Consider the following 27,500-nt stretch of genomic DNA (forward strand, 5'->3'; position numbering starts at 1 on the left):
AAACTGGTCTTTTAGCCTCTGCTCGACAAGCGTCTTAAGCCATTTGATATTATCACACTTCTGTTCCAGCCAGATGTAGGAGAGACCGCAATCATGTAGTGTTTGTTGCACAGATGTTATCCATGGTGCAATATATTTGCCCGAAACAGACAGATTAAATAAACAATTGTACATACTCCTACTAAGTTTGGTTTCTTTACCATTTAGGAGGCTCCCCCAGTAGCCAATCATTCTTTTTTTAATGTCAATGTACAGTGGGTATCTTCCCAATTCACCGTAGACCATGTTAGAGCAGGTTGACATTTTGACCTTCAAAGTGTACTTAAGGAATTTCAGAAGCACTCTCTTTTCCTCAGCGCCTTGCTCGGCTCGCCCTCCCCTCCCCGCTCACAACTTGCACTGACTTCCTCATGCCTGGCAGCTCGGATGCAGCGCGATCCCCCGGATAAGTGGTTGAAGTTGGATGGATGGAATTTAGAATATGCATAACCTGCCCAAGTGATGACTGAGCATAACTGATTGAGCTCCAATGTGTGAAGGTGTGGATCTGCCTGCATTTAAGGACTGTGGCGTAGGGTTAGCCTGGGTAAACCCATCCCCCACGTGACCTGCTCTCAGACCTGTTCTCAGTCACTGGGAACTGAGAGAGCAGGTCACGTGGGGGCTGGGTTTACCTAGGCTAGCGTTTGACAGGTGAATGGGTTACTTAGGCTATTGTATGGGGGAAATAGAGAGGTCATAGAGCGCTCTGACACCCGGTGTTGTAGAAAATTGAAGTTCCATTGGCATTTCCTAATCAATAAGCTATAATTGCATACACATAATTAATGCTATGAGTTATTACGGTAGTCATAAGACATCTCACACATGCAGAAATGGAGACGCACATACATAGGAGGATATTTCTTCCCCCTCTGCTCCACAGCACACGGAGGTCAAAACAAACTTTCACCCACTGCATGAGGTTGACCTTGCTGATACAGACAGGCAGCCCTGTAGGCTCCAAGTCAAGTCATCACCCCTCCTCTCTCTGTTTCTCTCTGCCTTCCTTTAGTCCAGGCATTTTACGCAAATATGTGGGTCAACCTCACACTAATTGCAACAAAACCAAACTCAACTGATTTTGTATCCTCATTATGTCCTCAATGAAGGAAAAAAAGTGTTAAGGAAATGTATGAAGGGAAAGTTTTGAAAATGACCTAAATATGATGGTAGCCTATGGAAGCCTATGGAAGCCTTTTTTTTTTTTTTTTTTAATGTGCCATAAATCTCATCATTTATATCCTGTATGTGTTTTTTGGTTCAAGGAGAAAATAAAAAAAATAAAATAAAAAATAAAAAAAAATGTTAAAAAATAAATAAAAAAACGTTTTTGGTAGCATCATATAGGTAATTTTCAAAATTTTCCCTTCATACATTTCCTTAACACTTTTTTTCCTTCGTTGAGGACATATTGAGGATACAAAATCAGTTGAGTTTGGTTTTGTTGCAATTAGTGTGAGGTCAAGTGACATTTTTACTGGACTACTTTGCCTATTCACCTTATTCTTTGCCCATACAAGGACGCTTCTGCCTGACGTCATTTCATAATCGTCTTTCCGGTTTTAAACACGGAAGTAGAGTACGCCTACCGCAGTCATTTAGACTTGCCAAAAAGCTGTTTTCAAGCTAAAAAAACTCCAAACTGTTTTAAAGTTTTAATATTTGTCAGGTGAGAACGTAACATATATGTAACCAGTTTATCAGAATAACGCCTATTGGAAATCCTTAACGAGCAGCGAGGACCGGGAGCGCTGACTGTGCTCACACCGGTCGGGCTAGCTATCTGTCAATGGTCAAACCCTATGCAATGCAACAACCCTGTTGTTTTAATTTCTAGTTCCTTTTATTGTTTTATTGTTTTTATCGTTGTTTTATGGTATGTTTGTTTTAATCTCAAGTTCCGTTTATCCTTTGTCTGATTTGTATTGTTTTATCTGATGCTCTTATATTACTGTATGTCATGTTCTTAAGATCAGGGACCATGATGGAAATAAGTGTATAACACTTTTCATGTTATCCCTTGGATGTTTGTCTGCATTATCCATAATAAAATTCATTCATTCATTCATTCATTTGTTCCTCTTTTAGTTCTGGTCTGCGTATGTCCCGTGTGACACTCAGTACAAAGACGCCGTCAGACAGACGCTGGAGCAGATAGACGTGGTCCACAGGATGTGTCAGAAATACCCAGAGACGTTCATGTTTGCCACCAGCAGCCAAGGTGATATTTCACTACTTTAACATTGTCACAGAGACATTCATGTACTGGAAAGGGCAATCCCAGCGTGAGATTTTTTTAATTAATTTTTCACATTATAGATATTTTCTTAATCAGTTTTGCCATATCTTTCAGGTTCATTCACTCCCATTAAATTTCAAACGGCATAGAAACGGCAACTCCCAAGAATTTTAATTAATTTAATTAAATTAAATTAAATTAAATTAAATTTAATTAAATTTAATTAATTTGCCTAATAAACAGCAACCAAACAATCTTGCAGCATGTTTTTGCATCAGAATGCCAATAGTAAACGCTTACATTTCGAAAGGTCAAGCTAAAGTTTTCAGTTCACTACGTGTTTGGTTCCCTTGCCAAAATAAAACGTTCAACCAAGTTTTTCAACCAACCTTTAAATTGCTGCCCTCTTCTGTACTGGGAGTAACTTGTAATATTTGTAATATATTTTTTTTTGAAAATATTTACTTTGAAAAACCACTAAGACTCATGGATTCATGGAAAGCTGTCTGCAGTGATGTAAAGCAGTAAGTAAATGCCGGAAAGAAGAAAAACTCCCGTCACACTGGAATCGTCTTCTTCGCCTTTCATTGATGGTTGGAAGCATCACGTTATGTCTTCATCTTGATCACTTGAAGTTCTCGTCTCTCTGCACTAAACAGACATCATGGAGGCCTTCCAGCAGAACAGGACCGCTAGTCTGATCGGGGTAGAGGGAGGTCACTCCATTGACAGCAGTCTGGGCACCCTGCGCACCATGTACCACCTAGGGGTGCGCTACCTCACCCTCACACACTCCTGCAACACACCCTGGTAGGTCTAATTGCCTTCCATATGACTGTTTGTCTCGTTAACACACTGTCTTTTGGATGCATATAATGTGTCTCACATGGTTGGTCGTGTAGCTCCTTACAGCATGTGGGATGCTGCAGAAAAGTTGATAGAGCAGCCGAGCATCATGTGTGGGGTATTTCCTGCTGATTCAGGTCATACTAAACCTGTTAAGAGTTGTGTTGTGGAGAGTCCGGGGGATTTCCTGCTGATTCAGGTCATACTAAACCTGTTTAGAGTTGTGTTGTGGAGAGTCCGGGGGATTCCTGCTGGCCCGCTGAGCGGTCCTCTCCAGGTGTGTGTGTGTGTGTGTGAGATGTATCAGGTTCTCTGGAAGAAAATAGGATGTGGTTTGACACAGTAAATGATCCACCTGACCACCGTCACACAACAGCTCACTGCTGATTCTTCACAAAAGATCATTTTGCCAACAACAGTCATTCTGTGTGAAACGATATTAACGTCCAAGGAATTGGAACAAAAGCTGCCATCTGCACCTTTGGAATGTATTTATGTTTACTTACTTAGCCTACCTATTTGTTTGTTTGTTTGTTTGGTATATATGCAGTAAATACTGTATGATTGTATGTAATTACAGGATTTAACATACAGCAGACAAGACATAGTCCAGGGTTAGGACCACTGTGTGATATACGGGGGGTCTTGGCCCCTTGATTGACACGAGACCCCCTAAAAGGCTCAACAGCAAGATTTTGGGGGGTCTCTGGAAGAAAAAAACATATATAATAATTATTATAATAATAATGTAGCGATTTATTAAGTCCATTCCAAGCTGCACTTAATAAATCGCTACAGCTGGGCCAGTTTGTTGACTCAGCTCGGCATCGAATGTTTTGGGGAATAAACTCACAGATGAACAAATGGGAAGTATGTTTCCAGGAGATGTAACAGGTTACATGGAACCTATAGATTTAAGAAATAAAATCTGCCATTCCTCAGTAACATCTGTGATGTTACTTACATGTTAACAACGGTCTGTCCTGTCAGGGCGGATAACTGGCGTGTCGACACCGGATCAGAGCCGTCTGAGCACAACGGCCTGTCTTCATTTGGAAAGGTCAGTGTATAAGCACTAAGCAGGGATGGGGGGGACATTACTTTTTAAATAACAGTGGCAACAGTTACTGAATGTACTGGATGAACACACTTTTAAATATCAGAGAAAATATTAAAAGAGTTTGGGAATGCTCATTATAACAGTCAAACTTCTTGTCTACCCACAGCAACTGATTGTGGAAATGAACCGTCTGGGGATGCTGATCGACCTGGCCCATGTGACCGTCAAGGTGATGAACCAGGTGCTGGACATGTCTGCTGCTCCGGTCATCTTCAGCCACTCCTCCGCCTACTCTGTCTGTCCGCACAAGAGGAACGTGCCAGACGAAATCCTCCGGAGAGTGGTGAGCTGGGGAATACCAAAGATGAGAGGAGAGGAGGGGAGGGGAGGGGAGAGGAGGAGATGAGGGGAGAGGAGGAGGGGAGGAGAAGAGGAGGAGGGGAGGGGGAGAGATGAGGGGAGAGGAGGAGGGGAGGGGAGAGGAGGATAAGGGTGATGCATAACAATTGGAACCAAGTGTGTGAAATTAATGAGATGAGGTTAGAAATGAAAAATGGGAAAGCTGACAACAAGCTGCCAACAAGACTGCAATCAAAATTGGACAAAATGACAAAACATTTCATGACAAGTCACACCTTCTGCAGGTGTTTTGGAGAGGCTGAAAAACAATCAATCTTTCCACTACATTATCTCATAACACACTCATTTTTATTGCGTGAAATTAGCCCTTCAAAGGATTGAAAGGATTATGTGTCCAACATAACCTAAGGACGCATAATAACAGGTTCCTGAATAAAGGCAATAAAATAGATGATAAAATAAATCAATAAATCAAACAACATTGTATTATTATGTATGTATTATATTGTATTATGTATGTATTATTATGCTGCTCACTTTTAAAATCGCTTTACATGAGGTCCCGAGGTACCTACTAAACTACTTCTTACTTGTACGAGAAACACATCAGCATGCTACTCGAGGTAGGTCGACAGATTTTATACCCTGTCGCTTTAAAAGTCTGATGGGGAGAAATAGCTTCAGGTACAGTGCAGCAGTTCACTGGAACAATCTAACAAGGGAAATAAAAGCAAGTACTACTGTGACCAGATTTAAAAGAGCCCTAAAGTACTGGCTCCATAGAAATGCACTTTAAATTACTGGCTCCATGGCAATGCACTTTACATTTATTTTATAGCCTTTTTATTTATTTTATTCTTTTTATAAGTGATACATTGCCCTGCTGCTATTTGCTTTATCTGCTGCTATTTGTTTGATCTTGAGTTCCTTTAATGTAACCGCTCTCCGTTGTTTTATGTTTTTTTTTTAAATTGTTTTAAGTGTTTTATGTTTTTTATGCCTCGTCAAGAAAAACATGTATGTTAGGGTTAATACTCCTGTCAGTGCCCCTGGCCAAGGTACTGGCAAAAAGAACTGGAGTTGGTCCCCGGGCGCTGCACAGTGGCTGCCCACTGCTCCTAGTTCTAGGAAGGTTCCTAGTAGAGGATGGGTCAAATGCAGAGGGTGAATTTCCCCAAGGGGATAAATAAAGTATAACTAACTAACTCTTACTATATGTTTTATGTGAGGACCACAATGGAAATAAGCCTTCGGGCTTTTTTGTGTTTTTATCCTCGGTGATTGATATATTGTCTGTTCTTTCATTACTATATGTACTGTTGTGTTCTTTTATTTTATCACCAAATAAATTCATTCATTCATTCATTCATTCATGTAGCTCTATAAAATATCAATAACGAGATCAAAAGCAGCTCAGTAAAATCAAGGTGCATCTTGCGAGAGATAACGGGCAATACCATACGCTTGCATCACTGACTTTGTATTTGTCTCTTGGCCCAAATCACGCCATCCACTGGCCTGTCGGTGAACTCCACTTCCTGCTTGTGAACTGCACTTCCAGTCCAGTCACACGCGTGTCTCCTATCTGACAAAAAAAAAGAAGCAAAAATGACATTTTCCCTGTCAAATTACATCCTATCTCTGTCTCCCCAGAATGAAACGCAAGGCATCGTCATGGTGAACTTCTACAATGACTATGTGACCTGCAGCCCCAAGGCGAACATCTCTGACGTTGCCAGTAAATTACCTCTGACCTTTCGCTGCACAAAGACCACTAGAAGAACCCAGATGAAACATTAACATGCTAACAGCCTTTTTAGCCCTTTTCCAAACCCACTGTTTCACTGTGCCCATTATTTTCATTCTAGATCACTTTGACCACATCAAGAAAGTGGCTGGGGCCCACATCATTGGTTTTGGTGGAGATTATGATGGCGTGTCAAGGTGAGTAATTCAAAAAATATAAATAAATAATCATAAGCTGTTGGCAAAGTTAAAGTCCCTGTAAAGATTTGTTTCTAAACACATTACACGTGTTGGAAAATGTTAGAAATGACTTGCTGAAAACGTGCAGACTTTAAATAAGGAGTGAGGAGGGAACTCAGGTGAAATGAATGGGGACAATCAGTGAGGGAGCCAACAGAGCTGAGTATTCATAGTATTCCCATGATGTCACAAGCATTTCCTACCAATATGGCGCTACAATACACACAGCTCATTGGCTGTTTGTGTCGCTTGATTGTAATCACCTGTTAATTGAGTACAATCACCTGTTATTTTCTTATATTATATATATATTTTATTAAGGTGGCTGTGTGGTGATGTAACAGAATACTATCAATACGAGGGATCAGCGTGACGTCACTTGCCACCCAGAAATGCGGAACCCCGCGGCAGTTAATAGTATGAGTTGTGTCAAACAAACATTATCTCAAAAACTATACATCACATCGCTTATATTTTGACATTCTGAGTGAGAGCAGAAGTAGCTCAAGAGTTTGATGTATAATATATGCATGTCGTGTTAAAGTTGTGTGAACTGTCGCAGTTTTTAAAATGTAAACAGAGTTAACTGGCTAGTCAGCCACTAAAGCCTCGCGCCACTTGTGCTCCATAGGGTTCCATTGCTGTTGCTACCAAAATGCTGCTCGGCTGATCCCTCGTATAGGCTACTGCAGATTTTTTCATGCTTTTGAAATTAAATTTTATATACTTGGTGACATTTTTAATCGTTTAAATTGGGCTGGGTGGTTAATAACACATGTTTCTGTGGTGTGACAAACTCAAAACACACATTTACCTTTGCTTTACATGGACTAAGTGTGAATGCTAAAGAAGTAATAAAAACCTGTTTTATTCCAGACAAATCTATGAAGAGATATTTTAACAGACATTAACAACATTAAATTATTACATGTAGGTGAAAGGTTGGAGGTAATTCCTGCACACACACCCACATGAACACATGATTGTTTGACTGTGTCGTGTTGTCAGATTACCAGAGGGTCTGGAGGATGTGTCCAAGGTTCCTGCCCTGGTGGCTGAACTGCTGAGGAGAGGCTGGACTGACCATGAGGTCAAATCAGCTCTGGGAAACAACCTGATCCGAGTGCTGAGAATGGCAGAGAACGTGAGGGACACACACACACACACACACACACACACACACACACACACACACACACACACACACACACACACACACACACACACACACACACACACACACACACACACACACACACACACACACACACACACACACCGAGTGTGTTTCTGTGTAACAAGTCTAGAGATGGCTGAATTTTATATTTATATTTTATACATGATTTATATTTGAATTTGTATCCATGTAATTAGCATAATGAGTGTTGATATGCATGAGAAACACATACATTCACATCTGGGAGCTGTCCAGTACAACACTGTCCTGTACTGCCCCCTCTGGCAAGGTGTGAGCAGCATGTGCCCAATTTTGCAATCTGTACCAAGTGAAGACAGACTACCGCTGCTCATTTCTACATTTTGATGCAGGCAAAATGTCTTTGATGGATGTTCCAGTAAGAAGTCCTGTATAAAGTTAAATGAATCTGGTGATTTAATAATAAGTCCTGTATAAAGTTAAATTAGACTGGTGATTTAGACCCTGATTTAGATGTGTTTTTGCTTGTCTTGTCCAATCCTGCGTCTCTCAGGTGCGGGACAACATGAACAGCCACGCTCCAGATGATGTGCCGATCCCGTACGATGAAGTGAAGAACTCGTGCAGGACGAGCTACGGTTACCCTGACCCCGGCCCTGACCCCAGCCCTGCCCCCAGCGCTGCAGCTGCCCAGTCTCTCAGTCTGCTCACCCTCCTGCTCACTCTGGCTCTCCACAGTCTGATCACACCAGCTGCTCTATAGATGCACACACCTCTCTCTCTATATGCTGTATATTCATGTAGAATATGTGTATACCTGCATCTGGCATATGTACACATCCACACCTCAACTGTTTATGTGTAAATATTAATAATAAAATCTGGAAGAGCCACATGTGCGGAAGAGACTCCAGACCTGCTTTTAGGTAAATGTCAGTTTCCAGATTTCCTTTCTGTGCTGGAAACACTGAACAGCTGCTGCTCTTTAATCAGAATCAGTCAGAGTACATACTGTACACTGAATTGAACATGTACTGTATGTGGTCACATCAATAGTCAGAAGACAAAAAAATACTGAGACAAAATCACACACAAAAGTCAAAAGTGCCGATATAGACGTCCATATAAGTCCAATATAGACGTCTCAATTCAACAACATAAAGATTGAACCCCTAAATTGAACCCCAGCTCACTTCCTGTTGCAATGTTTGCTAGTACAGTAGGACAGGACTGACAATTCTGTGAAAAGCATCTATATACAAGACACACATGAATCATAAGATATGCTTTAAAGTGACGTATGAAGGGGGGGGGGGTAAGCTCATGTCAGTGGAACAGCCTGTTTTCTAGTTGGGTTACTTGTTAGTGGTTTTGTGCCAGACACCGACCACCCCCCCCCCCCCCCCCACACACACACACACACACACACACACACACACACACTTCTACCAGCAGCAACAGTGGGGATGGTATTGTCACCTTGTGTCATCATGTCATCATGTGGTCCTCCTGGAGACAGCTCTCGTAGCGGGGACGACCACAGAAGCCTTTTTGAGTAGGCTACCAGGTTTGCCGGTCTGTCTGTGGACAGATATGGTCAGAGCAGAATAGCGTCAGAACCATGCAAGATAGTCACGAAAATGGCCGTGATCCGAGCTACATTGCTCCCCCCCCCCCCAGAGAGAGACAGAGAGAGGTTGTTGTTGGCAAAATGTTATTTTAAACTCACAGGGACAATGACACATACATACAGTAGACTCAATCTCACAACTATCATCTGAATTCACATACACAAAAACTCTTCAACGTCAACACAGGCACAAGAAGCATCAAGATCACATATCTGAGGAAAGAGCCCCATCTAGTGCTGAGAGAGAGAAACACACATGCAACATGTTACACAAGGTGTGTGGGAGAAAAATGCATTTGACCTTTAGTTTAAAACACTTAGTGGTAAAAGGTAAGTTACCTGACTGAGGCTCTTTGGACATTCAAGTCAATTGAAAAGCACCTATGTCCGCCTGCTGGAGAGAATGCTACAAAACGTGATCGGCGCTCAGTGACGACCTACGTTCATACAGTAACCAAAACTAGTGATGCAAGAACATCTCCTGGAGGCCGGTCACATACTGTGTTGTGCACTTGCCATTAAGAAAAAAATTATAATAAAAAATAAATACGGTACATAAAAAAGTTTGAAGCATGCAGCTTTTCAGTAAGAGAAATAAACAGCGACGCATCTAGAGGCCTGCTGATACATGACCTCATTGTTTACCATCCATTCAGGCAAATAAATGCAGGTTCTGTAAAAATCTGTAATGCCCTTCAATTATAAATGAACATTTTAAGTTGTCAAATTGTGAAACACAAGGCCCTATGACACCATGTCATATTTCACTAACATGACTATTCAAGAATCTCATTCAAAGTAACAATTCTTCATAGTCATGACTGAAGAATTGTTCACTGTTCAATTGTTGACTAACTTGCCCACAGTGGTTAGGAGGACATTTGGAAATTCACCAGCCACATTCACAATTTTAACAGGCAGCTAGATTCTTAGAATAATGTCTGGTTTCCTACCAAAGTGTCTTATTTAGCAGTGTTTGTTTGGTAGCTGATGTTCATTTCACACTCTGACATAATCATTTGGCGAAATAATCCAGGGAAAATATTTGGAATAACTGAACTTGACAATGGCTCAAGCAAGCATGAAAAAAAAAAAAAAAGAAACTGCCAAAGGAAAACGTCATTTGACTCTTTTAGGTTCATCTTTCAGTGACTGCTGCTTCATTAGGCGCTCTCTCGTCTGCTTTACAAATAGAATACAAAACAGACCAGACTACAAGCGTTTCAATCAAATGTGTGTTTCCTGGTTCTCCTGGAGCTCCTCTCAGCAGCGCGACACCGGTCAATCAGATGAGCTGACAGACGGACAGGCAGACGGACAGACAGACAGGCAGACAGACAGACAGAGAGACAGACAGACAGACAGAGAGACAGACAGACAGACAGACAGACAGACAGAATGCTCACATGGTCAACAACACTTGCATGCTTGAGCAGGTTCCTCTCTGTTGAGACTGGCATCTTAACCATTCAGCTTCAGATAAACAGTGTGACCTCACTTCCACACAAGTCTATTGATTATATGAAGAGCGTTCTCATTCTCCAGGGAACTTACCACAGAGAGAGAGGAAAAAACACATAACATGCTGCATGTCAAGAGGGAGTCTCACAGCACTCACATAGAGAGGGATAACAACATTCTAGTCAAAGTCAAATGATCAACTGAATTCAGAGAAATACCACCACCACCACCACCACCAACAACAAAGTCACAGCACAATAATAGCTTAAAATGCTAGGTATCACACACGACGTGTCCAAGCCCAGGTAAATTCATCTGGCGAATTACAATCAGCCAATGACTGACGAGATAATGCAACGCATAATGTCACTGACGATGGTAGAAAGTGTCTTAAGAGGTAACGTGTGAAGGAGTCTGAGGATAATCACAGTCTGGACAGGAGAGGATGAGGAGGGTCTCGGCCGTTAGGACGTTTCCTCCCGCAGCGCCCCGTTCTCCTGCCCGCGCCCCCCGCCAGCTGACAGCAGAGGGGGGTGAGGGGGCACGGCGAGCTTATAAGGCAAAGTATCTATAGTCAACATCCTCCTGGTGGCGGAGACCAGGCGGGAGTAGTTGTCGGGGTTGTACTCCGAGACCCCGGGGCGCGCGCGCAGCAGCGGGAGGCTGTCCCTGTCCCGAGACAGGAAGAGAGGGGGCCGCCGCTGGCTCTCGCCGTCCTTCAGCGAGTCGGGGAGGGACTTGCGCTTGCTCTCGGGCAGCAGCATGATGCAGAGCACGGAGAGGACCGCGAACGAGGCGAAGATGACGTGGTGCAGGAAGTAGCCGCCGTTGTTCTGGAGCTCCATCACAGAGGAGGCGGCCATGCCCACGCAGCCCGCGGCCAGCACCAGGCCCAGGCTGCCACCTCTGAGGGCAGGAGCGGGAGGCAGAGAGAAGGCAGGGTGGAGGAGTGGAAAAAGGAAGAAAATTATATGGGGGAGAGGGATGAACATATAATCATTCACACAACAATTCATATCTTGTCTGAAGCAAAGGAACTAGAGGCCGACCGATAACTGGATTTTTGAGGCCAATGCCGATACCGATATTAGGGAGTAAAAAAATTCCGATGTCGATATATCGGCCGATATTCTTATATTATATTATACACATTATATTACACAATTTCTTTTGCAATGATCCCTCAAATATCAAACACTTGACAAAGATATGACTTGACATGACTTGAGATATGTAATGTACGCAGGATATTTTACAGTTTATCAATAAACTTTATTGTCCAAATTGACATCAATGCAATGAAACAGTAAACTTCACTGGGAATTTAATAATTATAAATAACTAGAAATACAAAAACACAAATAGAACAAATATAAAATATAACTTGGGTTAAGAAAAAGGATCAAATATACACACCATGCTGTCTATAACTTAAAAAATAAAAGAATAAAAATAGCGGCAATATCGACCAACATATCGGCTGATACCGATATATCGGTTACTGGCCAATATCAGCCGATAATATCGGTGGGCTGATATATCGGTGGGGCTCTAAAAGGAACAAGCAGATATACTTGCTCACACACGCCTGGAGGACAGACAGAGCTACAGCAGCACTTACCGAACCACGGTGGGCATCACCTCACTGGCGAAGAATGCACTGAGCATGGCGAGGGCCTGCGAGGACAACAGACCCATAACAGACAACACCAGCACCAGGCCTCCGTGCAGGTCTGACAGAAAGGACAACAGACAGATCATTACATTGATTCTCAGTGTGCACTTAGAAAAATGAGGACTGCAGTGCATTCTAATGTATATGTCCAAAATCTACAAAAATATAATATCTACAAAACTGTATCTTCTAGACTTTTTTCAGGATTTTGACTGAAGATCCTTCACCACATGAAGAAACTAGTCGATTGTTAGTTCCAGTTATTTCTGGCTCCATCTGGTGGAGTAACAAATACAAATACACTCTTCCTACCCTGAAAATCTTAATAAATAAAGTAAAAACAAATGCGTATAAAAGAGATCTAGAATATAAACTGAAATATTACAGTAAAGCAGGAGATGTGAGTGAACGATATTGGAAGTCCTTAAAGAGGACAGAGGGGTTTGAAGGCAGGAGTTGAGTGGAGGAGGACTGTAACGTACACTGAGTGAGAGCCAGCAGCAGCAGTGAGGACAGTCCAGTGACGATGGCAGAGAGCAGCAGGATTCCACGGCGACCAAAGTGGTCGACGGTGAAGCAGAGGAAGATGCAGCCCAGCGCTCCGGTGAACACGCGCAGGAAGTAGCTGAAGTAGAAGTTGGTGGAGTAGCTGTGCAGGTTTCTGGTGAAACAGTACTGGATCCCCGTCCCAATGAACCTGCAGGGGAGACGAGGCAGTTAGGCCATGTTCAGACTAGGAGAACAAATCTGATTTGTGAACTTTAGTGACCTATTAATGACTTTATCAAGAGTGATTTGATGAGTCTGGACGCTCCAAGTCTGATTTGTGTCACTTGTCCCAAACCACATATGGAGGGTAGTTTAACAAACAAGTTTCGGCACGTAGGCCTTGAAGAAGAAGGCCTACGTGCCTAAACTTGTTTGTTGCTGTGCTGCTGCCCTACCCAGACTACAGGTATTAAACCTTTGAAAGGACTTTTTTGTGTGCTGGCCTTTTCTGCTGTGACTTGATATTATATGTGCCTTGCACCAAAGTTATTTATACATTTTTTGGAGTGTGCTCGCTGTTCACTTTTTTCACTTATAAATTAGCCTAAAATGTCCAGTTTATTCCCCTTAATTCCCATATATTCATGTTCATTTTCATGGAAAGTTTCCAACTTTGAATATTCCCAGAATTCTGCAACCCTATGTAACCTTCCCTTTTTGTTCAGTCTGTCTCAGCTGTCTCAAGGCTTCAAATCATTCTTGAAGCGGTCTGTTTCCTCTATACTGTCTTCATGACTTGAATGAATTTAAAAGATGAACTCAGTAATGGATGGTGCTTTTCACCTGGCCAGTCTTATTGCATGAGGAACAAGGCAGGTGACCTGACATAAACACTCACAGAGTGAAGCTGAGGATGAGGCAGTTCCTCCAGATGACACGAGTATGACGCAGCTCCAGAACTGAATGGTAGCTGGGCTGGCAGTCTTCTCCACAGGCCACATCGATCTCTATAAAGACAAGCAGAGGGAGAGAGAGAGAGACAACTGTAACAAAAGCAACATAATTTACACAAATGCACTCCAGATCCACTCCACCCCACGTTTTAGTCCCTGCGTGGGTGCAGGATCCAGGATGGGTGCGGTAACACGAGAATCAATTCCTTGCTATTAAAGCCAACAGAGGCGGCCTTTCAGCAGAAATAACATGCTCTGATTTCCTCTAATGTCATTTCAGGCCAGTGTTGGGTACAGGACGTGTACATTCATGAAGGACCGACAGGCAGAACATGTCCTGATCTCCACAACAGATGGATTTACCAAAACATGACATTCTCAAGACAGCAATTCTTTCAAACTGATGTAGTTCAGAGGTCAGACCAGAGTCAGTCAGTTTATTTGCCATCTGCAGTAGAAACGGCATTGGAATTGGGGCGCTAGGAGCTTAAAAACATGCATAACAAATCACACGACAACATATGAAAACATTTAGATATACCGTATAAAAAAGTAAAAAAGTAGATAAAAAAAATAGGTACAACCTAGAGAGAGAGCGAATGTACATATATTTTTGATTCTATTGTACATTTATTATAATTTCCTTATTCTTGTATTATTGTTAATATGTATGTTTGCTTTGGCAATATAAGCACTGTCTTTTCATGCCAATAAAGCTAATTGAAATTGAATTGAATTGAGAGAGAGAGAGAGAGAGAGAGTGTGAGGAGTGAGTGTGTGTGTGTGTGTGTGTGTGTGTGTGTGTGTGTGTGTGCGTGCGTGCGTACGTACCTGACAGCAGTGTTTCACCAGGGTAGATTTCATCCCGCAGACACACACCGTTCCTGGTGGAGAAGTCCTGAAGGCTCCTCTTGGCCTGGGGGATCTGAGCTGTGGCCAGAAGCCAGCGAGGAGACTCAGGAAACACTGATGCACAGCTGAGGAGCAACACCACATCAACACAACAAAAGCACATCAACACAACACACAGAGACACACAGACGCTCATATTCTCCACAACACTCAAGAGTGTGAAAAAGTGGACAGACGTGCTGGTGGGAGGATCTGACATCTGGGACTTCCCAAGTCAGCTGCTGAACAGCTTTGCATTCATTCGCATGCTATTTCAACAGAAAATCAAAGCCATGAGACAAATGATAAACGAACATAATGTCCTGAGGAGGAGGATATGGATTTGGCTGCTTTTGGCTTTTTAAAAGCACTTGCTACAAACAATGCTGCCAGTTTATTTATGAGAACGAGGAGAGAAGGTGCATCAGATATGTACATGAATAGTATCCAGGGTGGGAATGACACAGAGGCCATGGCCTGCGTTGCCCCTCCCTCTGGCCGTGATGCCCTGAGATCCCTAAGGTCACCTTGGCAGTGCCCTTAGCCAACACGTTCTCACTCCGAGCACGTAGCATATTGACGCTTTGCCTAACTGCTCCCCCATTAGTCAACTGCTCTCCCATTAGCGCCTGGGGGGAGGTTAGGTTTAGGCGTGGGGGGTGGGAGAGGTTAGGTTTAGGGTCTGGGGGAGGTTAGGTTTAGGCATGGGGGTGGGAGAGGTTAGGGTTAGGGTCTGGGGGAGGTTAGGTTTAGGCATGGGGGGTGGGAGAGGTTAGGTTTAGGGTTAGGGTCTGGGAGAGGTTAGGTCCTCCAGACCCTAATGGGGGAGCAGTTGACTAATGGGGGAGCAGTTAGGCTAATGGGGGAGCAGTTAGGCTAATGGGGGAGCAGTTAGGCTAATAGGGGAGCAGTTGCCATAAGCGTCAAATATTACTTCCATGGGTTTGCATTGAGTTTAGTCGGAAAGCCCAAGTCGTTTCATGTGTCGCTCAAGGGTACCATGTTAGTAACAAGCGACGCACAAGGGACGGGACAAAGCGTCAATATGCTACGCGCTCGGAGTGAAAACGGGTTGCCTTAGCAGCCTGCTACTGTCAGTTGCTTTAAAAGCACCAGTGGTCTCAGTTTAATGTAGCCTGCCCTATGCAAAGGATGTGTATTTGGCTCATTTTAACACACGTCAGAAAAATCACTCTTCATGATGTCATGAGCAATGACCTTTGTGCCCTGGCATGGGCATTTGTGATGCCGAAGGACAGATGGCCACGCCCCTAAAATGACAAAATTCCCATCCTGATAGTATCAGATATGATACAAGATTGAAAATTTTAGTAGTTGAATGACACAACATTTTATTTTTCTGCCTTGTTGATAAGGTTAAAGGTTATTGTTGCATCACAAATCTGAAACTCAAGGTAGTAACATTTCCTCAGACTTTCCAACTTCATCATCTGACTGAATAGGACATTTGTTTTTCCAATAGATGTGGTAGCATGTGATGTGAATGCAGTGTAAGATAGTGTTTATTTGATGCTGATGGCTTATAATGGTTCCCATTCCTAGCTGCAGATGTGATTGCAAGAGGCGAGTGGAAAAGTTTGAATGAGATAATGACTTTCACAGAAAACGTATATATATATATTTTTTTAAATACATACTATAAGTTAACACTACTACTCAAAAAACAGACAGCGTTGTCCTCCTCCATATCCAAACATGTCTTCCTGACTCACCACCAATAGGAAAGCAGCAGCAGCAGAGGCAGCGTGGCCACGGCCTGGAGAACGGGCCAATCGCGGCACAGAACGGCGATGCCAGGAAGCAGCAGCTCGGCGCCCACAGCGAAGAAGCCACTGACCATGGCCACCATGAGGCGATGAGACGGGTCACAGAGCTCCAACCCTGAGACAGGAGGGTGGGGGCGGAGGAGGGAGGGTGGGGGCGGAGAAGAGAGGGTGGGGGCGGAGGAGGGAGGGTGGGGGTGGAGAAGAGAGGGTGGGTGATGACAGATAGTGTGGTAACCTAGCTAAAGCAAAACCAATACATTATGTGCGAGACCAATGCATTAAAACATGAGCACAAGCCTGGTTCAAGATGTTAAACTGCAGTAGAACTTCAAGTGAGACGTCACTGGATTCAAAGTTCATTGTTGGTCTGGTATCATCAGTCAAAGCAAGTTGTGTCTCATTTGAACTGTGCTACGTACTGACTGACTGTCAGGTTGTTTGCGTGTGTGTTAAAGGTGCAATATGTCATAATTATAGGCCACATGACCCAAACTAATAGGGGGCTGCATTTCAGCTCCTACCGCTCCACAAAGGAAAACAATGGCACTGCATGCACTTTTCTTTGCTTTTAGCTAGATTGGAATTCAAATTTGCCTGAGATGGTTTGAGCGGCTGAAGATGGATGGATGAATGGATAGAAAGCTGCCCCTAGTGGCACAGCTAAAAACACAGATTTGGGTGGTCTAACTTAGGTTGTTAGTGGATTATTCAAGCTTTTTGTCAAGTAGGCTCCATTTGATAGATATGGTAATTCCAGCAAAACATCCGCCTCGGGAGTGTCTCCACAGCTCTACTTCAGTTCTTCCTATACTGAGGGCAGACTCGACACTACATTGACTGACTAGCGCCCCTTGAGGTAGAAGTGGTATTACAGGAAAGGACAGACGGGGGCCAGCTGGTGGTAATGTTAGATATCTCTGCAACACAATACATACCGGTAGACGTCTTTGACATAACGTCGAAACCGTTGTTTCTCAAGATCCTATTGATAATTCTGGTCCATTTTTTAATGTTTAAACTTACATTTTGGTGAAATCGTACACATTGCAGCATTAAGCTGTGCGAGACTCCGATGAACTTTGACCCCCACCCCAACCCGCATGCGCTAGCTACCTCCTAGGCTCCCTCCATGCTCCCTTCCTTGCCTCCTGTTCTGTCCTGCTATTGTCACCCCCCCCCCCGCTGAGAAACATACTGTACATTCCTCTCAAGCCTCCACCCTGCCCAGCGCCGGTCCGGCCGAAAAAGAGGAAATCTGGACTCAATCTAGTGCTGACCTCACAGGAATGTGGGAGTATGTATGCATGTCAGAAGCAGGGAAGATGTGTGTGTGTGTGTGTGTGTGTGTGTGTGTGTGTGTGTGTGTGTGTGTGTGTGTGTGTGTGTGTGTGTGTGTGTGTGTTGCGTGTGTGTGTGTGTGTTTCAGAAGACACTCTTCTAGCTGAGCTGTACCTAGCACCACCTACTCCCACACCCAGGAATGACTACTATTTGACTCTTCTACAAACACAAAAGTGATTTGCCTGGGTCCAGAGTGACGCTCGAGTCTGCCCGTGGACGCACAGTTCCAGAAAGAAAACACTTTAGTCGTCACTATCGATGGCTTCTGGACTGCTACATCCCTACTGGCATTTTGAAGTGAAGTTAGACTTTCATATGTACAGTCAAAAGTTCAAAACCACTTGCAGAGAGAAGAAAGAAAGTTGAGTAGAAGTCTGTTTTGCTCATTTTCTATTGGTCTTCCCTCCAGTATTGCATATTGCTGTTAGGTGAAAGAAAGCTACTTTTCAGGAACAAAGGAAAAACAGTCTTGTTTTCAGCTTGACAACAATTCATGTTTTAGTTCCACTTCCTCCATTTTGAAACAGTTTTCACAAACCCAACGATTGTAGAATTAAAATTCCCCATCCTATAAAAGGTCTGAGGAACACGAGTTACAATGTTTTCACCCAACAATGACATGCACCATATGCATCTGCTGTAGGTTTTATTTTTATTTTCAATCAACCAATCAAATATTTATGTAGTGTCAAATGTAGCCTGCTCTCCTTCATTTGGCTCTGGCACTGAGGCTGAAAGGAGCAGTTATCTCTCAATTGGCCACTGGTCCACTTTCATGATCAAATAGATTTGTTTAAATTTGAAAAGAAAATGCTCCTAAAGCTGTGTTCACACAGAGATATTTATTTTTCTCTCTGTCGCTCGATTCAACCCTTTGGAATCGCTCTGTCGCTGTGTTTAAATCGCTCGTCAACAGGCACAAGAATTGACGGACATCTGGGGGCTATAACGTTACGCAATGTCATGATGTTTGTCCACTACGAGCAACCGTAGTTGTTTACAAGCTAAGCCTATCAGCGTGCTCCTAATGCGAGCTCTATACCGGTAGTACAGACTTCACTTCATGTCAGCTGTCAGCCTGTCAATCAGCTGTCAATGCGGTTTGTTGCCACACAATAAACCAGCGGTTTGTTCCAAGCCAGTGTGATCCTTGACTCGCTCTCACACGGCAGCCAATCAGCGTTGAACAGCGAGCGACTGATGGCAGCGAAATGTCGCTCGAGTTGGGATATTTCATCTCGGGCGACGAGCGAATTTTCGCCCTATCGCTCTGTCTCTGTCGCTCGGACGTCCAGCGATTTTTCTCCCGGGCGAATATACGCTCAATCGCTCGTTTGCATTGACTTTGTATGTAAACTCAATGCCCGCGAAAAACTTTAATAGGTCGGTGTGAACGCACCTTAACTAGATGGTCAGACAGCATCATAGTGGGTCGCAAACAAGTATTTCACAAGCATGACTCTACTCCATTGCTAGTGGCACAACAGTGTTTTATGGCTCGACTTGTCATCTCATATCACCATCGACCATATAAGACTTATATGGTCGATTAAGGACTTATATTATAATTATATATAATTATGTGCAGCTTCACTGGTAAATTATACTAGCCTATGAAACATATATATCTTGGACTATGTCTGACAGTCTTTTGGTCAGAAACACATCCCATTCTTGGTAACCCCTGACTACAGTTATGGTAAAGAGCATAGCAGGTCAGATTACAGCTGAGGATTTTCTGGACATGCTATTCTCAGCCATGCCTGAAGATGGCACCCCACTGATCGTCATGGGGAACATGAATATGTCTTGGGGGACATGATGAATATCCATCTGGTCAAACCCCAAGTGAATGACTTCCTTTCACTTCTGTCCTCGTCTGACCGTCTCCACCGCTCCCACACACAGAGTGGCCAATACAACTCCATCTGATTGTGACTCAATTCAATTCACAGTTTCCTGACGGGAACATCTTCATGTTCCGCCGCAAATGGTCTCCTTCCGACGGAACGTCTGGTCCCTCACATCGGCTCAGCTCTCTGATGAGGTCTCAGCTACCATGCATTGCCCTCTCATAATGAGTTCTCCTAAACTCCATGTGAATGAGGCTACAGCCACACTCTGCTGATCGCTAGCCACCTCTCTCTCTAAACAAACTGTGCCCTCTCTCTCATCCAAACCTGCTCACTAAACCCCCACTAGTCCACCATGGCTCCCCGCTGTCATCAGAGAGCAAGGGATGAGGCTCAGAGCAGCTGAGAGAAAACGGTGCAAATCCAGAGAACCCACTAACCTCAGTGACTATCAGACTCTCCTATCTGCATTCTCCTCCACACCAACAACCCCCCCCCACACACACACAAACTCACTACCTCCTCCAAAACTCAACTGAACCCCCCCCCCCCCCCCCCATAAAACTGTAACTCATATCTAATGTAATGCCTGTTTAACTGGGACTGTAAATTCATGTAAATCCACTGCCTGTTTAACGTTTATTTACCTTACCGGTAGTCTGTAAATCTCATGTAAATTCAACGTAAATTCATATCTATCATCCACAGAACACTTCACCACTCATGTACATATTGTATATATTTACTCGATTTGATTGCACTTGCAACTCTGTGATTGTCTTTAGTTATCCTCCTACTTCTTATCTCTGTATATTGATGTGACCGCTACGCTGCATACAGACACTAGGACAAATTCCTCGTATGTAACTTGCATACTGTGGCAATAAAAGTGATTCTGATTCTGATTCTGATTCTAAACCTCAGTGACTATCAGACTCTCCTATCTGCATTCTCCTCCCGTCTAAAAAAAAATACAAAGACCACTTATATCAGGAGAAAATCAGCAGCGGCAAAGATGCTCTGAAATTATTTTCAGCTTTGAACAACCTCCACCCTCAAAGCTCGCTCACTGCTGACCAGCGTGTCAGTTACACACAGGTCATGAGACCATGGCCTCCATGGCCCCTCCCACCCTGCTAGCAGCCTGCTACTGTCAGTTGCTTTCAAAGCGTCAGTGGTCTTCACCATGTCAACAGAGCGATGGCCTCTGTGCCCTGCTGGCATGTGACCTTGTAAGAAATGTGAGTCCGAAGGTCAAATGATCTTGCATCTAAAATGACAAAGTTCCCACCCTGCTGCTGATCTCTTAACATCCTTCTTTACGGATATGGTTTCTACCATCAGTAATCAGTTCTCTGAGCCTGACCAGCTCAGCATGCTGACGCCAGCTAACAGCTAACAGGGCCGCTCTCCTCTCTTTCGACCCATCTCGCAGAGAGGAGCAAGTCTTCAAACTGCTGCTGGACTCTCATCCTACCTAAAGTCTCATGCATTGTAATGTGTTGTTTATCACTTTGGATAAAAGCGTCCGCCAGATGGGAAATTGTATATTGTAAAACATTGGTTTAAAAAACACATTTGCATAAGTACATTGCCAGCAAAAGACTCATTGAGAACGCACAGGAATCTGAAAGTACTCTCTCAAGAGTATAAACAGAAGCGAGCCACTGAGCGCGTGTGAAGAAGCAGAGCCCCCCCCCCCCCCCCCCCCTGCAGGTGGGATAATAACAAGGAGGCCAAATCTGATTTGTGAACTTTAGTGACCTCTTAATGATTCTATCCAGATTGGTTTTATGAGTCTGGTCGCTCCAAGTCTGATTTGTGTCACTTGTCCCAAACCACATATGGAGGTCTGGACACACAGATCCGACTTGAACACTTGCCCAAATCAGATTTGTGGCAGTGTGGACACTCTCCCAAATCAGATTTGGGAAACCAATCAAAATAATGATAATGAATGACTTTAGCAGCAAATCGGATTTGCCTGTAATGTGAACACGGCCTTAAGTGTGTTGCCTCTGTGACGGTGCAGCCTGCAGGAGACTCACTGGCAACGTAGGAGGACACTAACACCCCAGCCAGCATGGCTCCCTGACAGAGACGCAGCAGCAGAAACACCACGGCGCTGTTGGAGACACACACCGCCACTCCCAACAGACTGGACAGACTGATGGACAGGAGGAAGCCTCGCCGACGACCCAGCCTGGAAACACACACACACACACACACACACACACACACACACACACACACACACACACACACACACACACACACACACACACACAACACAAAATGTGTCATCAGTTGGATTGTCTGTCGTCATCTCTCGGTCACACATACTGGGAAATAGTTCAAGATTATCGTTTATTCATTTGTGATCAATCAACATGATCGGTTGTCAAACTGATAATAAGCAAATTTTACTTCACTGACCCGGTACGAAACATTCACATGGAAACAAACACAAGAAATGGAGAAAGGAACAAGTTTGCAATAAAGAATTATGCAAGTGTAGACAGATTTTTTTTGTCCGATGCACTTTTAAGTGTGCAAAAAAAATAATCTTAAAGAATATTAGTAAGCAATGTTGAGTTTAGTTTGACATCACACTTAACATTAGCAGGCAGCTCAACGGGATGAACATCAAGTTTGTGGAAGAAATTTGAACATGATGTATTAAGAGCTGAACTGGGCGCAGCTCAGGGAATGTAAGGTTTCATCATGGAATGTATGGTGACCTCACTGTTGTCAGAACTTACTACGTCAGAGGTCTTGTTATCAGAGTGGATCCTGGATGTCTCTTGAGATATCTATGGAAGCTGCCTCTAACTGAAGAGATAACGTGTTGCTGCTTTAACTCTACTTTGGTGACCTGTTCTCTGTCAGCACATCGTGTACATCCGTGGAACATACAGTACATAAAGGACTGGTTCAATCTGTTTCCCTGGGAAGACGTGTGCGTAGCCTTCTGCTGTGTTCAGTTTTATCTTTTATTTTATGGATTTCAAAAGAGTTTTTCTTACAAAAATAACAGAAAAAACATCCATACATTAAACACACAATACGGAAAACTAACTAATAAACACAGTCCACCCCCCCCCCCCCCCCCCCCCAAAAAAAAAAAAAAAAACATAAATACACACAAAAAGCGGCACAATTTATAAACAGAGATATGACACAAAGTCAGTCCCAGTCTGGAGGAGTTGACAGGAGTTGGGGAGGGGGCAGGCTTTGAATCAGACTGGTACATTGGGAGAAGGGGGTTTCCCTTTGAGAACAACCCGATCAAGAAAAGGTTGTCATGTCTTATAAAGTTTATCTGTGGACCCACACAAGGTGTACCTAATATTTTCTAATTTAATAAAAGCCAAAAACATCTGAATCCACCGTGTGTGAGACGGCGGACAAGTCTCCTTCCAATCAAGAAGGATCCTGCGCCTCACAATCAATGAACGCTACAAGGTCCTGACCATCATGCCTCGTATATCTTCCTCTTCTTCTTCTGGTGTTTTATGGCGGTTGGAAAACAGCTTTTGATGCATTTACCAACACCATCTCTTCCTATCATGAGACTCCTTTTAATAAATGTATATTCTAGTAAAGACAAACCTCTGACTCCAGAGTCCAGAACAGTTCTTCAACAAAGTTGAATATTTAACTAAGGCTATGTTCACATTACAGGCAAATCCGATTTGCTGCTAAAGTCATTAATCATCATTATCTTGATTGGTTTCCCAAATCTGATTTGGGAGTGTGTCCACACACTGCCACAAATCTGATTTGGGCCAAGTGTTCAAGTCGGATCTGTGTGTCCAGACCTCCATATGTGGTTTGGGACAAGTGACACAAATCAGACTTGGAGCACCAAGACTCATAAAACCAATCTGGATAGAATCATTAATAGGTCATTAAAGTTCACAAATCAGATTTGGCCTCCTAGTCTGAACATGGCCTTATAGACGCAATGTGATCGTCTCAGCATTGGCAATCGGCATTTCTAAAATCCTTATGATTACCGTGATATTGATTTCAACCATACTGCCCAGGTCTATGTTTCGATGTGACATAACAATACAGGTACGCAACACATGTGAAACATAATTACTTACCAGTCACACAATGTGCCCAGGAGGATGTATCCCAGAATCCACCCTGTCATGAAGCAGATATGCTGCAGAGGTATCTTCCAGTAGTTACTGCAAACCAGGTCCCACTGAGATGGACACACAGAGAGAAAGAAGACAGCAGTTTAATGCATTTTATGAGTGAATCAACGTTGCTATAATAGATTATGGAGAATGTTCCTCAAAGAGCGAGCATGGTCATCACATGGTCATCATTTGAGAAGTTAAGACAACTTGGACAGGACAGCAATGAGCATTTATCAAGAGCTACATAATGGACACGTTTGTTGGACATGTCCTTACATAATGGACACCTTTGTTCATTTGTTGGGTACACAACACGTCCTTAAAAAGGAACATGAACAAAATGTGAAGCTGCAACATTCATTGTAATTTGAGGACAGAACATGTGGAGGGAGAGAATGGCAGCAGAGACAAACACAGAGTGTTTTGTGCGAGTGAGTGAGGAGGAATGCAGATCATGTCCTCGCTGATTGAATTAAGGTGTCTGCTGACAGTATGATTACATTAGAACAGAGTGCTGCTCAAAGTAGAGTGTGCCAGCAGCTCTGTGCCTGCTTAATAGCACAGCACTCCCTGCCTGTGTGGACATTATTTCCCCTCCTCTTCTCCTCGTCCTCCTTCCTTTCTCCTCCGTCTGTGATCGTCCTCCCTCACTGTCTCATCGTGCTATCTCAAAGGCTGGTTGTAGCTTCATGATGATCATGCATGAAGTCCTGATGGTGTGTCTTCATCATCTCACGTGGCTGCTGGCCACCACTCCTCGCATCAAAGCATCTAAGTCAATTACACTGTTATTCTATTTTGGGTGAGAACAGTAAGAGAGTTACCGGTATGTATACACTGGCACGCACGCAGGCGCACGCACGCACGCACACACACACACACACACGCGCACGCACACACACACACACACACACACACACACACACACACACACACACACACACACACACACACACACACACACACACACACGTCTTCACATATTTCTATACTCTATTCAAGTTTTACACACACACACACACACACACACACACACACACACACACACACACACACACACACACACACACACACACACACACACACACACACACACACACACACACACACACACACACACACACGTCTTCACATATTTCTATACTCTATTCAAGTTTTCCTTTGTCTCCTGGCTGGTGAAGTCATGGAGAGAGGAAGCCATTACTGGCGAAGGATCAGGGTCACAGGAAGGGACGTGGAGGTCTGGGGCTTCCTGGTCCGTGATAAGTTCCACGATTAAAACAGACAAACAACCTGAGGGAATCTAGTGGGGCAATTTAGTCACAACTTGCGTTGCAAACATCAAGAGTTTTTTGATGACAAATCAGTTTGTTACGCAGCATGACTTTGTCCTGGTTAGCAATCCTCATCTCCACAATGTGGGAAGCCAGAGTCTATCAGTCTGACAACAACTAATATGAGTCTGGGACAGACAGCCAACAGCCAACCGCCTCTTCCTTCATTGTTTACAGACTGATGTCCTCTCATATGCAGCTATTTATTATTATTATGAGACAGAATGTCATCTGGACCTACAATCTAAACCCCGACGTATCGGGGGCACGGTGGCGCAGTGGTAACACTGTCGCCTCACAGCAAGAAGGTCCTGGGTTCGATTCCCGCCTGGGATGCTGTGGGCGCTGAGGGTGTGTCCCCATCCCCATGTCCTCAGTGTCTCTGGCCCAGGTGGGCTCGTCAAAAAGGGCCTTTCTGTGTGGAGTTTGTATGTTCTCCCCGTGCTCACCTGGGGTTTCCTCCAGATAGGAACCCCCGCAAAAAAAACATATCGGCCCTCTGTCCCAGAGTCATATTAATCGTCATACTGAGACTCTAAAAAGAAAGAAAGAAAAACGCCTGCCTTTAAAGGGACAGCTCAACCTGAAATCCAAAATACATATATTCCCTCTCACCTGTAGTGCTATTTATCCATCTATATCGTTTTGTGTTAGTTGCCTGAGTTTTGGAGATATCGGCCGCAGAGTTTCTGTCTTCTCTTGAATACAATGGAACTGGATGGCACTCTGCTTGTGGTGCTCAAAGTGCCAAAAGAATACATTTGATAAACTCAACAGCAACGTCTCTTTCCAGAAATCATGACCTGGTTACTCAAAATAATGCACAGACTTTGTTGTGAGCAGTTTCATGTAGGAACTATTTTCTTTTGCAGTGTCATGTAGGAACTAGCTAGCAGCTAGCGGGTGTAGTTCAGTCAAAAGAAAATAGTTTATCAAATGTATTTCTTTGGCACTTTGAGCACCACAAGCCGAGTGCCATCCAGTTCCATTGTATTGGAGAGAAGGCAGAAACTCTGTGGACGATATCTCCAAAACTCAGGCAACTAACACAAAACAATATAAATAGCACTACAGGTGAGAGGGAATATATGTATTTTGGGTGAGCTGTTCCTTTAAGCATGTACAAACAACCACACACTCAATTGTGGTTTTAACGACTGCATAAAGTAAATAATACTCTGTTTTTAGTATGGTGGTACCTTTGTATGTGCGTGTGCATCTGTGTGTGTGTGTGTGTGTGTGTATGTGTGTATGTGTGTGTGTCTGTGTGTTAGGGCTGTGAATCTCCACTGGCCTCACGATTCGATTGCACGATGCATCGCTCACGATACAGCTCAAAGTAGAACATCCTCCATTTTCTATATTCTTACTGCTGCACATGGCTACTTTTTCATCAATTAATAATAATACAAGCAGTCAGATAAATATCACAACTCCCTTTTCTATTTATAAAGTGCTTTAAAATCCATACATTTTAATTTCAACGTAAACGATTCAACGGTCAACGATTCGATTCGACAGCCCTACTGTGTGTGGCGTTTGCACCAAGTTATGCTGAGGTTTTTTTGGGGGGGGGTAAAGATCCTATACCAATATTTGCAGAATGGGATGGATCCTGAATAGCACACGACTGTTGAGACAGACTGTGGAAAAGATAAACAAGATCACGTTGCTTATTTAAACAGGACACATTAGACTAAGCCTATCTTCTGTGCTCAGGAGTGCCAATACTGCACTCCTGCCAAAAGGCAGGTCAACAGTTTAGACATCTCTAAAGTCCAAGAACCAAAAGAGTTCTTGAAGAACCGACAGACACCTCTCTCTCTCTCTCTCTCTCTCTCACTCACACACACACACACACACACACTTCGGTTAATAGGCCATACATACTAATGTATGGGGAAGTCATTAGTTCACGGCCTGGTTGAGCTGTTATCTCGACCTTGGGAAACAGAGTTGCAGATAACAGAGATGATCAAGCTTCGGGCATCAAAACGGCTGACATGTTTTAGCTAACAGTTAACAGTTTGACCTAGATAACAATAGGCAAATATTGAATTAACAGTGTGAATAACCGTCTTCATTACCACACACACAGGCGTCCAACTGTCAACTGATCAGCTATTATTGAGTGGTAGGCCTATGTTTCTGACTAGACTGGACCAAATAAATTAGTAGGTTTATTTAGGTCCTTTTTCACAGCAGCCATTTTGTGTCTTAAGAGGCAGGGTAAACACACAGCA

The 27,500-nt window shown here is 43.5% G+C and overlaps 2 protein-coding genes across 2 annotated transcripts in view; one reads left to right on the forward strand and one right to left on the reverse strand.

The window, feature by feature from the left end:
* dpep1 (dipeptidase 1) overlaps nucleotides 1-8,452 on the forward strand; it is a gene marked incomplete at both ends in the record, with an annotated part of 10,835 nt that extends 2,383 nt beyond the window's left edge. The window contains 8 exons of the mRNA XM_083662475.1: nucleotides 2,131-2,263; nucleotides 2,941-3,091; nucleotides 4,118-4,187; nucleotides 4,354-4,530; nucleotides 6,201-6,285; nucleotides 6,416-6,491; nucleotides 7,542-7,677; nucleotides 8,243-8,452. Coding sequence (XP_083518601.1) covers nucleotides 2,131-2,263; nucleotides 2,941-3,091; nucleotides 4,118-4,187; nucleotides 4,354-4,530; nucleotides 6,201-6,285; nucleotides 6,416-6,491; nucleotides 7,542-7,677; nucleotides 8,243-8,452 — 1,038 coding nt within the window. The remainder of the gene's footprint in view (nucleotides 1-2,130; nucleotides 2,264-2,940; nucleotides 3,092-4,117; nucleotides 4,188-4,353; nucleotides 4,531-6,200; nucleotides 6,286-6,415; nucleotides 6,492-7,541; nucleotides 7,678-8,242) is intronic.
* Nucleotides 8,453-9,506: 1,054 nt separating this feature from the next.
* slc22a31 (solute carrier family 22 member 31) overlaps nucleotides 9,507-27,500 on the reverse strand; it is a gene marked incomplete at its 5' end in the record, with an annotated part of 18,814 nt that continues 820 nt past the window's right edge. Inside the window, 8 exons of the mRNA XM_083662087.1 lie at nucleotides 9,507-11,686; nucleotides 12,402-12,513; nucleotides 12,938-13,152; nucleotides 13,843-13,951; nucleotides 14,729-14,874; nucleotides 16,522-16,690; nucleotides 21,818-21,972; nucleotides 23,882-23,985. Of these exons, the coding sequence (XP_083518213.1) occupies nucleotides 11,245-11,686; nucleotides 12,402-12,513; nucleotides 12,938-13,152; nucleotides 13,843-13,951; nucleotides 14,729-14,874; nucleotides 16,522-16,690; nucleotides 21,818-21,972; nucleotides 23,882-23,985 (1,452 nt within the window). The 3' untranslated portion in view covers nucleotides 9,507-11,244. The remainder of the gene's footprint in view (nucleotides 11,687-12,401; nucleotides 12,514-12,937; nucleotides 13,153-13,842; nucleotides 13,952-14,728; nucleotides 14,875-16,521; nucleotides 16,691-21,817; nucleotides 21,973-23,881; nucleotides 23,986-27,500) is intronic.

This window comes from Poromitra crassiceps (genome assembly GCF_964638095.1).
Source record: "Poromitra crassiceps genome assembly, chromosome: 28".
Lineage (NCBI taxonomy): Eukaryota > Metazoa > Chordata > Actinopteri > Beryciformes > Melamphaidae > Poromitra > Poromitra crassiceps.